General features: G+C 47.5%; 1 protein-coding gene across 1 annotated transcript in view; it reads right to left on the bottom strand.

The window, feature by feature from the left end:
• Positions 1-14570, bottom strand: part of cenpv (centromere protein V) — a 34002-nt gene extending 19432 nt beyond the window's left edge. The window contains exons 1-2 of the mRNA XM_080210958.1: positions 14462-14570; positions 13207-13305 (exon numbers count right to left, since the gene is read on the bottom strand). Coding sequence (XP_080067084.1) covers positions 13207-13305; positions 14462-14517 — 155 coding nt within the window. The 5' untranslated portion in view covers positions 14518-14570. The remainder of the gene's footprint in view (positions 1-13206; positions 13306-14461) is intronic.
• Between the last annotated feature and the right edge of the window lie 3876 nt (positions 14571-18446).

Genomic DNA, 18446 nt, shown 5'->3' with positions numbered 1-18446 from the left:
AGCTCACCCTCTCACTTTGTATCAACTTTGTATCGTCTGCAAATTTGGAGATAATCTATTCAGTTCCCTCTTCCAGATCATTAATCTATAAATGTGAACAGTTGGAGCCCTAGCATAGATCGCTGCAGAACCCCATTAATCACTGCCTGCCAATCAGAAAAAAACTATTTATGCCAACTCTTTGCTTCCTATCTGCTAACCAGCTTTCTATCCATCTCAAGACATTACCTGCAATCCCATGTGCTTTAACTTTACATAGTAGTCAGTCGCGAGACCTTTTTGAAAGCTTTGAAAGTCTAAATAAACCACATCGTGGTTTTCCTCAGTCAACTCTACTGGTTACATCCTCAAAGAATTCTATAGACTCGTCACACATGATTTCCCTTTTTAAGTCCATGCTGACTCTGTTCGATTGTACCATTGCCTTCCAAATGTCGAGTTATGTAATCCCTGATAATGGATTGTAGCGACTTCCCCAGTACCAACGTTAGTTACCCGTTTACTCTCTACCTCCTTTTTGAATAGCGGGCTTACAAACAACTAAAGCCTATCTAACCTCTCTTCATAACTTAAACGTTCCATCCCAGGCAGCATCCTGATGAATCTCCTCTGCACCCCCTCCAGTGCAATCACATCCTTCTTGTACACCTCTGACTGTGCAGCCAAATTCCCCTCCAGTTCGATTTTCAAATTTGCCGATGACACCACCGTAGTGGGTCGGATCTCAAACAATGATGAGATAGAGAATCTGATGAAGTAGCGCAGCAATAATCTCTCCCACAATGTCAACAAAACGAAGGAGATTGTCATCGACTTCAGGAAGCGGAAAGGAGAACATGCCCGTCTACATCAATGGGGATGAAGTAGAAAGGGTTGAGAGCTTCACGTTTTTAAGTATCTAGATCACCAACCTCTCCTGATCCCCCTATGCCAACATTATAGTTAAAAAAGCCCACCAATGCCTCAACTTTCTCAGAAAACTAAGGAAATTTGGCATGTCAACTCCGACTCTCACCAACTTTTACAGATGCACCGTAGAAAGTATTCTTTCTGGTTGTATCACAGCTTGGAATGCCCAAGACTACAAGGAACTACAAAATGTCGTGAATAGAGTCATAGAGGTTTACAGCATGGAAACAGGCCCTTTGGCCCAAACTGTCCATGCCGCCCTTTCTTTTAAAACCCTAAACTAATCCCAATTGCCCATATCCCTCTATACCCATCTTATTCACGTAACTATCTAAATGCTTTTTAAAAGACAAAATTTTACCCACCTCTACTACTACCTCTGGCAGCTTGTTCCAGACACTCACCATCCTGTGTGAAAAAATTGCCTCTCTGGACCCTTTTGTATCTCTCCCCTCTCACCTTATACCTATGCCCTCTAGTTTTAGACTCCCCTACCTTTGGGAAAAGATATTGACTATCTAGCTGATCTGTGCCCCTCATTATTTTACAGACCTCTATAAGATCACCCCTCAGCCTCCTACGCTCCAGACAAAAAAAGTCCCAGTCTCTCCAGCCTCACCTTATAACTCAATCCATCAAATCCCGGTAGCATCCTAGTAAATCTTTTCTGCACTCTTGCTAGTTTAATAATATCCTTTCTATAATAAAGCTGACCAGAATTGCACACAGTATTCCAAGTGTGGCCTTACCAATGTTTTGTACAACTTTAACAACACGTCCCAACTCCTGTATTCAATGTTCTGACCAATGAAACCAAGCATGCCGAATGCCTTCTTCACCACTCTGTCCACCTGTGACTCCACTTTCAAGGAGCTATGAACATGTACCCCGAGATCTTTGTTCTGTAACTCTCCCCAACGCCACACCATTAACTGAGTAAGTCCTGCCCTGGTTCAATCTACCAAAATACATTACCTTGCATTTGTCTAAATTAAACTCCATCTGCCATTTGTCAGCCCACTGGCCCAATTGATCAAGATCCCGTTGCAATTGGAGATAACTTTCTTCACTTTCCAGAATGCCACCAATCGTAAGTGTCATCTGCAAACTTACTAACCAAGTCTCCTATATTCTCATCCAAATCATTAATATAAAATGACAAATAACAGTGGACCCAGCACTGATCCCTGAAGCACACTGCTGGTCACAGGCCTCCAGTTCGAAAAACAACTCTCTACAACCACTCTCTGGCTTCTGTTAAGAAGCCAATTTTGTATCCATTTAGATACCTCACCCTGTATCCCATGAGATTTAACCTTATGCAACAACCTAAAGTTCCTGCCTGATACCATCAAAATTGGCCTTGCCCCCATATAGAATTTAAATCTTTGGGCCAGACCTATCATTCTCCACAGCTATCTTAAAACCAATAGTCACTGGTCCCAAAGTGATCCCTCACTAACACTTCTGTCACCTGCCCTTCCTTATTTCCCAAGAGGAGGTCAAGTTTTGCTCCCTCTCTAGTCGAGCCATCCACATACTAAATGAGAAATTCCTCCCGAATACACTCGACAAATTTTTCTCCATCCAACCCTCTAATACTATAGCTGTCCCAGTCAATGTTGGGAAAGTTAACATCTCTGACTATTATACCCTATTTTTCTTGGAGCTGTTACATATTTGCTTCTCAATTTCCTGCTATTTAAGGGCCTAAAGTACATTCCTATCAAAGTGATTTCCCCCTTCTTATTTCTCAGTTCTACCCATATAGACTCAGTGGGCGAACCCTTGGATATATACCCCCTCAGTACGGTCGTGAGGCTTTCCCTAATCAAAAGTGTAACTCCTACTCTGCTTTTACCTCCTGTTCTATCTTTCCTATAGCATCTGTACACTGGAACATTGAGCTGCCAGTCATGTCCCTCCCTTAGCCATGTTTTAATGAGTGTAGCCCAAACCATCTTGCAAACCAGCCTCCCATCCATTGACTCTGTCTACACTTCATACTGCCTCGGCAAAGCAGCCAGCATAATTAAGAACCCCACGCACCCCAGACATTCTCTCTTCCATCTTACTCCTTTGGCAAAAAGATACAAAAGGTCACATATCAACCGAATCAAGAACAGCTTCTTCCCTGCTACCGTCAGACTTTTGAATGGACTTACCTTGCATTAAATTGATCTTTCCCTACACCATAGCTATGACAATAACACTACATTCTGCACTCTCTTGTTTCCCTCTCTATGAATGGTATGTTTTGTCTGTATAGCATGCAAGAAACAATACTTTTCACTGTATGTTAATACATGTGACAATAATGAATCAAAATCCTATAATGTGGCAAATAGAACTGCACACAGTACTCACCATCGTTCTATATCTCTTTCTCCTCGGTGAATACAGATGCAAAATACTCATTTAGAATTTTGCCTATATCCTCTGCCTCCAAGCACAAGTTCCCTTCTTTATTCTCGAGCGATCCTATCCTCTCCTTTGTTATCCTCTTGTTTTTAATGTGTGTATAAAATACCTTGGGTTTCTCTTTACCTCTCCTTGCCAAGGTCATTTCATGCCCCTCCTTGTGCTCCTAATTCTATGTTTAAGTTCTTTCTTTATATTCCTCACGGGCCCTGTCCGATTTTAGCTTCCTAAACCTTATATATGTTTCTTTCTTCACTGAACTAAAGTCACAACCTCCCTTGTTATCCAAGAACCCCTCACCTTACCATCCTTGTCCTTCCTCCTTACTGGAACATGCTGGTCTTGAACTTGGATCAGTAGGTCTTAAACATCTCCCACACGTCAAACGTGGCCTTGCCTGGTACTAACTGCTCCCAATTAACTCTTCCTAACTCCTGACTAATACTGTTGTAATTTGCCCTCCCCCAATTTAGTCCCTTCCCACAGAGTCCTAACTTATCCTTATTCAGAGTTGGCTTAAAACATAAGGGATTGTGGTTACTGCTTACACAATGCTCTCTCACTGAAAAGTCAGTCACCTGGCCAGGCTCATTTGCCAATACACGGTCCAGAATGGCCTCTTTTCTAATTGGATTATCCACATGCCGTTTCAAGAAACAGTCTTGGATGCACCTAACAAATTCTGCCCCATTTAAGCCTCTTGCTCTAAGGAAGTCCAAGTCAATACTGAGGAAGTTAAAATCACCCACTATGACAACCCTGTTGTTACTGCTTCTTTCCAGAAGCTGCCTACATATTTGTTCTTCCATGTCTGGTGGGCTGCTGGGGGCCTATAATGTAATCCCATCAGAGTGATTGCACCCTTCTTATTTTTGAGCTCTACCCATATCGCCTCAGTGGATGAGGGCTCCAGTGTGTCCTCCCTGAGTGCAGATGTGACAGTCTCCCTGATTAGTAATACAACTCCTCCACCACTTTTACCGTTCTATCTCATCTTAAACATCAAAACGCTGGAACTTTGAGCAGCCAGTCCCGTCCCTCTCTCAACTAAGTCACTGTAATGGCCACAACATCATAGTCCCACGTACTGATCCAGGCTCCAAGTTCATCTGTCTTACCCATAATACTTCTTGCATCGAAATAAACACACTTCAGCCTGTCAATCCCATCGTGTTCATTAACCTGTCCCTGCCTGTTCTTCCTTTCAGATTTACTGGTACGAACACCTACTTTCCCCTCAATCCCTCCATTTGCTGATTTGCTGCTCTGGTTCCCAACTCCCTGCCATTTCTAGTTTAAACCCTCCGTAGTAGCATTAGTGAACCTCCCTGCAAGAATACTGATTCCCTCTAGTTCCCCTTGTACAGCTCACCCCTGCCTCAGAGGTTCCAATGATTCCAGCTGCACCCCCTGCACCAGCTACAACTTCATCTGTCTTATATTATTCCTTGCCTCAAGCACACGGCACTCATAGTAATCCAGTGATTACTACCCTTGAGATCCCACTTTTCAGCCTCTTCCCTAACTCCCCATAGTCAGTTTGCAGACCTCAGCCCTCTTTCTGCCTATGTCATTGGTATCAATATGCACAATGACATCTGGCAACTCAGAGACATCCCTGACCCTGACACCAGGGGAGGCATCACACCATCTTGGAGTCTTAGCCACAGAAGCACCCTTCTGTGCCTCTAACTAGTGAGTCTCCTATTACTATCACTCACTTGGGCTCTGCCTGACCCTGCTCTCCAGCAGTGCCAATTGTGCTGCCACTGGCCTGGCTGCTACTGGTACCTTCCCCTGACAGGCTATCCCCCTCAACACCATCCCAAAGAGGTGAATAGCCACAGGAGACTCCTGCACTACCTGCCTGCCTCGCCTGGTAGTCACCCATCTACCTGACTGGATCTGTGGCATGACTACCTCCATGAAGCTAGTAAAAGCAAATTACTGCTAATGCTTCTCAAATTCTGCAAACTGTAATCTCATTCCACTTTTCCAAGAATAGTCAGTCAATCTTTTGTTGAATCTAGGGTGGAATTCTCCCAAAAAAAATTCTAAGCGTTTGTGGGAAAACTGGAGTAATTCGCACTGGTTTATTTTCCAGTGAGAGTTCAGACTAGAATCTCGCACAGTCTGTGCAATGCAGAGAGGCTCCCAGTGTGAATATCAGTGGAGTACAACTGGTAAGGGCTGTTTCCCACCCGGAAGGCTGAAATCACCCAGTCTTTGCACACGTGCAGTGGCTCCAAGCTGTCAGCCTCCAGTTTGCTGGCCAGCCTGAGACCCTCACAACCCTGCGCTCCCAAATGCCCCCCTCCCCTCCCCCAGCCTGATCGTGACGACCACAACCATTTCTGGGCCATTCTCTACCCCCCCAGCCCATCCCAGACTGCCCAGATCTCTAGCCCCTGTACACCCCCACCCCCCCAGCAGACCCTGTCTCAGCCGATACCCCTCAGCCTGTCCCAATCTCCAACCCCTGCATCACCCTGCAGGCGGACCCCTCCCTCACACCCCCAGACCGATCTGATCACTGGCCTCCCTCCAGCACCCATCGATCCCCAACACCGATCCCTGAGGCACTCCACTAGTCACAGGCTTCCGCTCAGAGAAGCAATCCTCCACAACCACTCTCTGCCTTCTTCCATTGAGCTAGTGTCTAATCCAATTTATAACCTTCCCATCTATACCTGGAGACTGAACCTTCCTAATCTCCCATGACAGACCTTATCAATGGCCTTGCTGAAATCCAGATAGACAACATCCACCGCCTTCCCTTCATCCACCTTCCTGGTAACCTCCTCGAAAAACTCTAATAGATCGGTCAAACATGACCTACCACGCACAAAGCCATGTTGACTCTCCCTAATAAGTCCCTGTCTCTCCAAATATTTGTCGATCCTATCCCTTATCACACCTTCCAATAACTTGCCAACCACCGATGTCAAACTTATTGGCCTATAATTTCCTGGATTTCTTTTGGAACCTCTTTTAAACAATGGAACAACATGAGCCACCCTCCAATCATCCAGCATCTCCCCCGTGCATACTGACATTTTAAGTATGTCTGCCAGGGCCCCTGCAAGTTCAACATTAGCCTCCCTCAAGGTCCGTGGGAATACCCTGTCCGGTCCTGGGGATTTATCCATTCTGATTTGCCTCAAGACAGCCAGCACCACCTCCTCTTTAATCTGTAAAGGTTCCATGACCTCCCTACCTGTTTGCCCGATTTCCGTAGACTCCATATCCGTTTCCTCAGTAAATACGGATGCAAAAAAACCCATTTAGTATCTCCCCCACCTCTTTTGGTTCCATAAACAGTCTACCACTCTGGTCTTCCAGAGGACCAATTTTATCCCTCACTATCCTATTGCTCCTAACACACCGATAGCTCTTTGGATTTTCTTTCACTCTGTCTGCCAAAGCAACCTCATGTCTTCTTTTAGCCCTCCTTATTTCCCTCTTAAGTAGCTTCTTGCATTTTTTATATGCCTCGAGCATCTGATCTGTTCCTTGCTGCCTGTACATTTCACACAACTCTCTCTTCCTCTTAATCAGTGTTACAATCTCCCTCAAGAACCAAGGTTCCTTATTCCTATTTACTTTGCCTTTAATCCTGACAGGAACATACAAACTCTGCACTCTCAAAATTTCTCCTTTGAAGGCCTCCCACTTTCCATTTACATCCTTACCAGAGAACAGCTTGTGCCAATCCACACTTCCCAGATCCCTTCTCATTTCATCAAATTTGGCCTTTTTCCAGTTCAGAACTTCAACCCGAGGACCAGATCTATCCTTATCCATGATCAGGTTGAAACTAATGGCATTATGATCACTGGATCCAAAGTGTTCCCTCACACTCACATCCATCACCTGCCCTAACTCATTTCCCAATAGGAGATCCAATATCCATCCTCTCTAGTTGGTACCTCTAGATACCGATGTAGAAAATTCTCCTGAACATGTTTACAAACTCTACCTCGTCTAAATCTTTAACAGTGTGTTTGTCCCAATCTATATGTGGAAAATTAAAATCCCCCACAGTCACAACTTTCTGTTTCTTGCAATTATAAGCTATCTCTCTGCTGATTTGCTCCTCCAATTCTCACTGACTATTGGGTGGTCTATAATACATCCCCATTAATGTGGTCATACCTTTCCTGTTTCTCAGCTCCACCCATAGGGCCTCTGTAGACAAGCTCCCTAATCTATCCTGCCTGAGTACCGCTGTAACATTCTCCTTGACCAACAATGCCACCCCTCCCACCTTTTATCCCTCTGTCTCTATCACGCCTGAAACATTGGAACCCTGGAACATTGAGCTGCCAGTCCTGCCCCTCCTGTAGCCAAGTTTCACTAATGTCTATAATGTCATATTTCCACGTGTCAATCCACACCTTCAGCTCAGCTGCCTTCCCCACAATACTCCTGGCATTGAAATAGCCACACCTCAAAAGATTATTTCCACCACACTCAACCCTTCCATTTGTGATTTTGCTTGAACTAACCTGTCTTTTTACCCCCGCTCCACTATCTGCTCTGGCACGCTGGTTCCCATCCCCATGCAAATCTAGTTTAAACACTCCCCAATAACACTAGCAAACCTCCCTGCAAGTATACTGGTCCCCTTGTAGTTTAGGTGTAACCCATCTCTCTTGTATAGGTCCCACCTGCCCCAGAAGAGGTCCCAATGATCCAAGAATCGGAAACCCTGCTCCCTACACCAGTTCCTCAGCCACGTGTTCATCCGCCCAAGCATCCTACTCTTACCCTCACTGGCACGTGGTATAGGTAGCAATCCTGAGATTACTACCCTCGGGGTCCTGCTTTTTAACTTCCTTCCAAGCTCTCTATACTCTCTCTTTAGGACCTCCTCACTCTCCCTACCTACGTCATTGGTACCGATGTGTACCACGACATCTGGCTGATCACCTTCCCACTTCAGAACACTGTGCACGCGATCAAAGACATCCCTGACCTTGGCACCCGAGAGGCAACAAACCACGCAGGAGTCTCTGTCCCGACCACAGAACCTCCTGTCCGTACCTCCGACCATCAAGTCCCCTAACACTACTGCTCTCCTCTTCTTCCTCGCACCCTTTTGCGCTGCAGAACCAGACTCAGTATCAGAGTTCTGGCTGTCACAGCTTGTCCCAGATAAAGCATCCCCCGCAACAGTATCCAATTCACTATACCTGTTGTGGACGGGTATGGCCACAGGGGAACACTGCTCTGCCTGTCCTTTCACATTTCCATTCCCTCTCCTTACAGTAACCCGATTTCCTGTGCTCTGCTGCTTAGGTGTAACTACCTCCCTAAGCTACTGTTCTGGTCGCTATAGGAAGGATGTGGAAGTTATTGATAGGGTGCAGAGGAGATTTACAAGGATGTTGCCTGTATTGGGAGGCATGCCTTATGAAGATAGGTTGAGGGAGCTGGGACTCTTCTCCCTGGAGAGACGAAGGTTGAGAGGTGACCTGATAGAGGTTTATAAAATGTTGAGAGGAATAGATAGGGTGGATTCTCAGAGGCTATTTCCCAGGGCTGAAATGGTCCCTACAAGAGGACACAGGTTTAAGGTGCTGGGGAGCAGGTACAGAGGAGATGTTAGGGGTAAGTTTTTCACTCAGAGTGGTGAGTGAGTGGAATCAGCTGCCATCGGTGGTGGTGGAGGCGAACTCGCTGGGGTCTTTTAACAGACTTCTGGATGAGTATATGGGATCTAATGGGATTGGGAGTTACAGATAGTTCTACGGCCTGGTAGGTATAGATGTGATCGGTGCAACTTGTGGGCCGAAGGGCCTGTTTGTGCTGTAGTGTTCTATGCTCTATGTACTTCTCATTCTCCCAAATTAGATGGAGGTCATAAGAACATAAGAAATAGGAGCAGGAGTAGGTCATCTAGCCCTTTGAGCCTGCCCCGCCATTCAATAAGATCATGGCTGATCTGAAGTGGATCAGTTCCACTTTCCTGCTTTCTCCCCATAACCCTTAATTCCCCTGTCTATCAGAAACCTATCTACCCGTGACTTAAACATATTCAAGGTCATCAAGCTCCTTCTCCAGTTCCCTAACACGCTTTGCTAGCAGCTGCAGCTGGATGCATCTCTTGCAGGTGTTGTCGTCAGGGATGCCGGAGGCCTCCCTGATCTCCCACATCCTTCAAGAAGAGCACTCCAACATCTTGCCTGGCATTTTTTTCTGGGGAAAAACAAGGATAAACTTTCTGAAAAGGAAAAACTACTCTCGCCTCTGCTTGTTCCCGCCGAAGCCCGTTTTGAGCCAAAGCCCTTCAGCCTTCACTCTGCTCCCTCTCACTCCGCTGCCTGCTCTTTATTACCTCCCGCTCACCACTGGCTGATGTCAGTCACCTGCACAGTCTCAAGAGAAACAAAAAATTAAGCTTCCTGCTCTCACTCCAAGCCCTTCTTTTTAGGTTAGAGGAGGGGGGAGGGGGGAGACTCTAAGTCTAGAGTCTCGTGTTTCCTCTCTGTTCAAATTTTTTGGGGGAAAAAACCTTCCCGGGGTCACTGGGGCCTACTTTCTCTTTTACACTCCCAGTTTGAAAAGCAAACCTCCAAAAAAAGTAAAGTAAAAATCCCTTTTACCTTCAACATTTTGTAATGAGTCTTCACTCCAACTTCTCCTCTGGAAAACAATGAGGCAGATGGAGCACACCAGAATGATAGGGAGTGGGATAGCTTGATCTTCAGTTTAGACATAGCTTGGCACAACATTAAGGGCCGAAGGGCTTGTACTGTGCTGTACTGTTCTATGTTTCTATGACTTTAACCTGGTGTTGTGAGACTTCTTACTGTGTTTATCCCAGTTCAACACATCATCTCCACATCATCCGAAGGCGGCAGAGGTGAGGAATTACCAATTGGGAGCTTGTGCAACGTAAACAAGCTGGGAGATTATGATACTTAAAAGGTCAGAATAGAAGTGACAGCTGGTCTGAAATTGTACAGGGCATTGGTGAGGCCACACCTGGAGTATTGTGGGTAGTTTTGGTCTCCTTATCTGAAGGAAGCTGTCTTTTCTATAGAGGAAGAACAGAGAAGGTTTACCAGGCTGATTCCTGGGATGGCGGGTCTGTCATATGAGGAGAGACTAAATTGGTTAGGATTATATTCACTGGAGTTTAGAAGAGTGAGAGGGGATCTCAGAAACTTATAAAATTCTAACAGGGTTAGACAGGGTAGATTCAAAAGAATGTTCCCAATGGTGGGGGAGTCCAGAACTAGGGGCCATAGTTTGAGAATAAGGGGTAAACTTTTTTTGAACTGAGGTGAGGAGAAATTTCTTCATCCAGAGAGTGGTGAATGTGTGGAATTCACTCCACAGAAAGTGGCTGAGGCCAAAACATTGTGTGATTTCAAGAAGGAATTAAAGTTTATTTATTAATGTCAGAAGTAGGCTTACATTAATACTGCAATGAAGTTATTGTGAAAATCCCTTAGCCGCCACACATAAGAACACAAGAAATAGGAGCAGGAGTAGGCCATCTAACCCCTCGAGCCTGCCCCGCCATTCAATAAGATCATGGCTGATCTGAAGTGGATCAGTTCCACTTTCCCGCTTTCTCCCCATAACCCTTAATTCCCTTGTCTGACAAAAACCTATCTACCCGTGACTTAAATATATTTAGCAAGGCAGCCTCCACCACTTCAATGGGCAGAGAATCTCAGAGATTCACCACCCTTTGAGTGAAGAAGTTCCTCCTCAACTCTGATCTAAACTGTCCCCCCTTATCTTGAGGCTGTGCCCTCTAATCCTGCTATCCTTTCTAAGCGGGAAGAATCTTTCTACCTCTACCCTAAACATCCTCTTCATTATCTTATATGTCTCTATAAGATCCCCCCTCAGCCTTCTAAACGCCAACGAGTACAGACCCAGTCTATTCCGTCTCTGAATAGTCACACTTCAGCGCCTGCTTGGGTACACTGCGGAACAATTTAGCATGGTTAATGCACCTAACCAGGACATCTTTCAGACTGTGGGTGGAAACCAGAGCACCCAGACAGTGACCCAAGCCGGGAATTGAACCCAGGTCCCTGACACTGTGAGGCAGCAGTACTAACCACTGTGCCACCATGGTATAGATTTAGCTCTTGGGGTGAAAGGGATCACGTGATATGGGGGAATGCAAGTCAGGATATTGATTTTGATAGTCAGCCATAATCATATTGAATGGAAGAGCAGGCTCAAAGGGCAAAATGGGAAGTGCCAGAAGATTGGAAAGCGGCTAATGTTACGCCGTTGTTTAAGAAGGGTGCCAGGCAAAAGGCAGGGAATTATAGGCCGGTTAGTTTAACGTCTGTTGTAGGTAAAATGTTAGAATCCGTCATCAAGGAGGAAATAGCGAGGCATCTTGAGGGGAATTGCTTGATAAAACAGACGCAGCACGGTTTCGTTAAGGGGAAGTCGTGTCTGACGAATTTACTGGAGCTCTATGAGGATGTGTCTAGGGCGGTGGATAGAGGAGAGCCGGTGGATGTGGTCTTTCTTGATTTTCAGAAGGCGTTTGACAAGGTACCTCACAAGAGGTTATTGCAGAAGGTCAGGGGGCATGGAGTTGGGGGTAGGGTGTTAGCGTGGATAGAGGATTGGTTGTCAAATAGGAGGCAGAGAGTGGAGGTCAATGGGTGCTATTTGGATTGGCGGTTGGTGACTAGGGGAATGCCTCAGGGGTCAGTGCTGGGGCCTCAGCTATTTACCATTTATATAGATGATCTGGAGGAGGGAACCGAGTGTATGGTGTCGAAATTTGCTGATGACACCAAGATTGGAGGAACGGCAAATTGTGCGGAGGGTGTGGAGAGTCTGCAGAAGGATCTAGATAGGCTGGGCGAATGGGCCAGGAACTGGCAAATGGAATTTAATGTTGGCAAGTGCGAGGTGGTCCACTTTGGTAGGAAGGATTATTACTTACATGGAGAAAAACTGCAGCAGGTGACGGTGCAGAGGGACCTCGGGGTCCTTGTGCATGAGTCGCAAAAACCCAGCTTGCAGGTGCAGCAGGTGGTCAGGAAGACGAATGGGATGCTGGCCTTCATAGCGAGGGGGATTGAATATAAAAATAGGGAGGTCTTGCTGCGGCTATATAAGGCATTGGTGAGGCCGCAGCTGGAGTACTGTGTGCAGTTTTGGGCGCCGTACTTACGCAAGGATATTTTGGCCTTGGAGGGAGTGCAGAGGAGGTTTACTAGGCTGATGCCGGAGTTGAGGGGGTTGAGCTATGAGGAGAGGCTGAATAAACTAGGCTTGTACTCGTTAGAGTTTAGAAGAATGAGGGGAGATCTCATTGAGACGTATAAGATGATGAATGGGATGGATAGGATAGAGGTGGAAAGACTCTTCCCGCTCAGAAAGGACAGTAGGACTAGGGGTCACAGCCTCAAGATAAAGGGGGGGTGATTTAGAACAGAGTTGAGGAAGAACTTCTTCACTCAAAGGGTGGTGAATCTCTGGAATTCTCTGCCCGTTGAAGTGGTGGAGGCTGCCTCGCTAAATATTTTTAAGACGCGGGTTGATGGGTTTCTGATAAGAGAGGGGATTAAGGGTTATGGGGAGAGGACGGGAATGTGGAACTGAGCCACGACAGATCAGCCATGATCTTATTGAATGGCGGGACAGGCTCGAAGGGCCAGATGGCCTACTCCTGCTCCTATTTCTTATGATCTTATGACCTATTCTTCTATTTTCTATGTGCGTTTCCACGCTGTAGAATGTTGCACCAACCTCTGCTCTGCTTGAAGCATCTGTATTTAATACTTTCTGCTCTCTGTAATTATTGCTCACATCCCTCCTAGTGCTGCCCCAAACACTTGTCATTTCATTCACTGCACCAAACTAAATTTATTTCACACCTACTTGCAGTGATGGAGGTTCAAATCTGCTGAGGCTTTCACCTGGAAGCGGACAGCCCCACAGTGACATCCTCCTGTATGCTTCACCAGATCTTGATGTTCACTGTAAATACAGAAGCAGAACATTGCACATCCTTATCTTCACAAAACACCAGCCCCCTCTCTCACTGTCTGGGAACATAATCACTAGAAGAGCCACAGCTGAATATCGTGACTGCCAGAAGTCTGAAATCAAACACAAAACGTGGGGAATTAGTCAGCAGCTCTGGGAGATTTGGTAACATTTCACAATCTGGCAAGGATGAGTGAGCTGAAATAAAAGCTCTGATTCTCTCATGGGAGAAACTTCCAGACCTGCTGAGGATTTCCAGCACATTGTAATGGTTATGACTTCAATAGAATCGGCCGATTCCGGGGGGGGGGGGGGGGGGGGCCGCACAGAGAGAGAGAGCGGGGGGGGGTGGCTGCACAGAGAGCGGGGGGGGGGGGGGGGGGCCGCACAGAAAGCCGGGGGGGGGGCCGCACAGAGAGCGGGGGGGGGGGGGGGGGGCCGCACAAAGAGCGGGGGGGGGGGGGGGCTGCACAGAGAGCGGGGGGGGGGGCGCTGCACAGAGAGCGGGGGGGGGGGGCCGCACAGAGAGCGGGGGGGGGGGGCGCACAGAAAGCCGGGGGGGGGGGGCCGCACAGAAAGCCGGGGGGGGGGGGGCGCAGAGAGAGAGCGGGGGGGGTATCGGTGTTAGTGAAGGGGGGGGTATCGGTGTCAGTGAAGGGGGGGGTATCGGTGTCAGTGAAGGGGGGGTATCGGTGTCAGTGAAGGGGGGGTATCGGTGTCAGTGAAGGGGGGGTATCGGTGTCAGTGAAGGGGGGGTATCGGTGTCAGTGAAGGGGGGGTATCGGTGTCAGTGAAGGGGGGGTATCGGTGTCAGTGAAGGGGGGGTATCGGTGTCAGTGAAGGGGGGGTATCGGTGTCAGTGAAGGGGGGGTATCGGTGTCAGTGAAGGGGGGGTATCGGTGTCAGTGAAGGGGGGGTATCGGTGTCAGTGAAGGGGGGGGTATCGGTGTCAGTGAAGGGGGGGTATCGGTGTTAGTGAAGGGGGGGTATCGGTGTCAGTGAAGGGGGGGTATCGGTGTTAGTGAAGGGGGGGTATCCGTCCCCCGCCGCCGGGGAGTTTCTCAGCGCCGCGAATCTTCCTCATTCCCTGGGAGGGAGAAGCGGAATCTCCCCGGAGCTTGTGGCGGGAAAATGAGCGCAAAATCACCTGGAAGGTTGGGTCAGCTGGCCGTGAGGGAGCTCCCCCGGCATTTGTGACTCCATTTGTGAGTCGGGAGGTCTGACTCCGGGAGTTTGGCTGAGGTGAGAAACTGAACCCTGACCCCGGCAGTGAATCAGGGCGGAAATCCCATTGGTGAAGCCGGTGGGCGGATCCCGGTGTGAAATCATCAGGAGGCGGAACACAAACTGGGGGCGGGGTCTGAACTGGGGGAGGGGGGGGCTCCCGCGCTGGGGGAGGGGTCCGCACTGGGGGGCGGGGTCTGCACTGAGGGAGGGGTCTGAACTGGGGGGAGGGGTCTGCACTGGGGGGGAGGGGTCTCAACTGGGGGGCGGGGTCTGAACTGGGGGAGGGCCTGAACTGGGGCGGGCGGGGTTTGCACTGGGGGGGGGGCTCCCGCGCTGGGGGAGGGGTCCGCATTGGGGGGCGGGGTCTGCACTGAGGGAGGGGTCTGCACTGGGGGGGGAGGGGTCTCAACTGGGGGGCGGGGTCTGAACTGGGGGGAGGGGTCTGCACTGGGGGGGAGGGGTCTGAACTAGGGGGGAGGGGTCTGAACTGGGGGGAGGGGTTGCGAACTGTTGGGATGTTTAGTTCAGGAATGGGGATTTATGCGAAAGCTTTCTGAAACATTAATTAGGCCTCAGCTGGAGTGGAGTTCTGGACATTTCATTTAAGGAAGGATATGGAGGTCTTTAGCCAGATTGAATGAGAGATTCACTCAGCAGGAAATTAGTAAGTGAAACTCCAGAAGCTGAACCTGTTTTTCTTAAAAGGGCAAATATAAAGACATAAGAAATAGGAGCAGGAGTAGGCCATCTAGCCCTTCGAGCCTGCCCCGCCATTCAATAAGATCATGGCTGATCTGTCGCTGCTCAGTTCCACTTTCCCGCCCTCTCCCCATAACCCTTAATCCCTTCTCTTATCAAAAACCCATCAACCCGCGTCTTAAAAATATTTAGCGAGGCAGCCTCCACCACTTCAACGGGCAGAGAATTCCAGAGATTCACCACCCTTTGAGTGAAGAAGTTCCTCCTCAACTCCGTTCTAAACCGCCTCCCCTTTATCTTGAGGCTGTGCCCCCTAGTCCTACTGTCTTTTTTGAGCGGGAAGAGTCTCTCCACCTCTATCCTATCCATCCCATTCATCATCTTATACGTCTCAATGAGATCTCCCCTCATACATCTAAACTCTAACGAGTACAAGCCTAGTTTATTCAGCCTCTCCTCATAGTTCAACCCCCTCAACTCCAAATATAAAGACATAGAACACACTGCACCTTCCCCCAGAGCACTCCCATCAAGTTTCATTGAATAATTACAGCACAGGAGGCCATTCAGTCTAACATATCTGTGCTGGCTCTCTGGAAGGTCAATTTAGTGACTGCCACTCTGCCACTTTTCCCCTGGGCCACGATTGAATTTGCATCCACCATACTTTTAGACAGTACTTTCCAGATCTTAATGGCTCACTGTGTAAAAAGATTTTCCTCATACCACCATTGCTTCTTTTGCCAACCAATGTAAATCACTGTCCTCTGGTTCTTAACCCTCTGGCAATGAAAACAGTCGTTCTGTATCGACTGTCCAGATCCCTGAACAACACCTGTGGGTTTCACTGGAACAGGTGGAGGAAAGGTCAGACTGACAGCAAGGTTGGAGGATTGTAATGACCAGACCCGCAAGCATGACCCTGAGCCTGTCCCCATCATCCCCCTCTGACCTTTCTGTCCTTGGCCTGTTAGTGTTCCAAGGCAGGTTGCAGGAACAGATCTTCTCCTTTTGACTTGGCCCACTACAGCCTTTGTACCCAATACTGAATTCAATTTTCCATCATAATCTGTCTCTGTCTTCCTTCCTTTTTTTTTGTTGGTTCATTTTTGTTTATTCCTTTAATTCGCATTCCAATGGCTGCTGTCCAACCAACCATCCACACCTCATTTGGATATGTCTTTTATTTATTATATCTATTACCATTCTCTTTGGTTTTTGTACAATGAAACTTTATGTCATTTGGTCTCTCCTGTCCTTCACCCTATCAAAGATCTCTCCTTATGTTTTCCACACCATTTTCCTCCAGTGATAAATGGGAGAAAGAGCATCCAATAGAGGCAACAGATGGACCTCACTGGAGCATTCTGGGAGAAGTCAGCCTAGCAACAACTACTAAGAAGTGGGAGATCTGGTGACAAGGAGTGGTTAAGGGTCAGGGGGCATAGATAAATGTAGTGGACACCACTAAGGAGAATGTGCTAAGAAGGCTGAAAGAGCTGAAGGTGGATAAATCACTGAGACCGGATGGACTACACCCCAGGGTTCTGAAGGAGCTAGCTGAGGAGATTGTGGATTCATTAGTTGTGACCTTTCAGGAATCACTAGAGGCAGGGAGGGTTCCAGACGACTGGAAAAAGGCTAAGTAAACTTTATTTACTAGTCACAAGTAAGGCTTACATTAGAACATAGAACATTCCAGCGCAGTACAGGCCCTTCGGCCCTCGATGTTGTGCCGACCAGTGGAACCAATCTAATGACCCTCTAACCTAAACTATTCCAATGTTATCCATATGCCTATCCACTGACAATTTGAATGCCCTTAAAGTTGGCGAGTCCACAACTGCTGCAGGCAGGGCATTCCACGCCCTTACTACCCTCTGAGTAAAGAACCTACCTCTGACATCCGTCCTATATTTATCAGCCCTCAATTTAAAGCTATGTCCCCTCATGTTAGCCATCACCATCCGAGGAAAAAGGCTCTCACTGTCCACCCTATCTAACCCTCTGATCATCTTATATGCCTCAATTAGGTCACCTTTTAACCTTCTCTCTAATGAAAATAACCTCAAGTCCCTCAGCCTTTCCTCATAAGACCTTCCCACCATACCAGGCAACATCCTGGTAAACCTCCCCTGCACCCTTTCCAATGCTTCCACATCCTTCTTATAACGCGGCGACCAGACCTGTACACAATACTCCAAGTGCGGCTGCACCAGAGTTTTGTACATTAACAATGCGATGAAGTTACTGTGAAATTCCCCTAGTCGCCACAGTCCAGCACCTGTTTGGGTCAATGCACCTAACCAATATGTCTTTCAGAATGTGGGAGGAAACTGGAACACCCTGAGGAAACCCATGCAGACACGGGGAGAACGTGCAAACTCCACACAGTGACCCATGCCGGGAATCGAACGTGGGTCCCTGGTGCTGTAAGGCAGTTGTGCTAATCATTGTACTACCATGCCACGCTGCTAATGTAACACCCCTGTTTAAGAAGGTAGGGAGGCAGAAGATGGGAAATTATAGGCCAGCTAGCCTGACCTTGGTCGTTGGTGAGATCTTGAAGTCCATTATTAAGGATGAAAGGAGGACATAGTGAAGAAGTTAGAGCCAGTGGATATGATTTATTTAGATTTCCAAAAAATCTTTGACAAGGTGCCTTATAGGAGACTGCTAAATAAGCTTAAGAGCCAATGGTGTTAGAGGCAAGGTACTGGTATGGATAGAAGATTGGCTGACAGACAGAAGGCAGAGAGTGGAGATAAGGGGTCCTTTTCAGTTTGGCAACTGGTCACCAGTGTTCCACAAGGGTCACTGTTGGGACCACAAATTTTCACTTATATACATTAATGACCTGGAAGATGGAACTGAGGGCATAGTTGCTAAATTTGTGGATGATACAAAGATACACAGAGACACGGGTAATGTTGAGGAAGTAGGGAGGTTGCAGAATGACTTGGACAGGCTATGAGCATGGGCAAAGAAGTGATAGATGGAATACAATGTGGAAAAGTGTGATGTTATGCACTTTGGCAGGAAGAATAGAGACGTAGACTATTTTCTAAATGGGGGAAGGTTTTGGAAATCAGAAACGCAAAGGAGCTTGGGAACCCTGGTTCAGGGCTCTCTTACGGTTAATATGCAGGTTCAGTCAGCAGTTCAGAAGACAAATTCAATCTCAGCATTCATTCTTAGAGGGCTAG

The sequence above is a fragment of the Carcharhinus amblyrhynchos genome, chromosome 23 (genome assembly GCF_965287045.1).
Source record: "Carcharhinus amblyrhynchos chromosome 23, sCarAmb.v2.hapA, whole genome shotgun sequence".
Taxonomy (NCBI): domain Eukaryota; kingdom Metazoa; phylum Chordata; class Chondrichthyes; order Carcharhiniformes; family Carcharhinidae; genus Carcharhinus; species Carcharhinus amblyrhynchos.
Note: the sequence above shows the minus strand (reverse complement) of the source record. Positions and strands in the feature narration are given on the sequence as shown.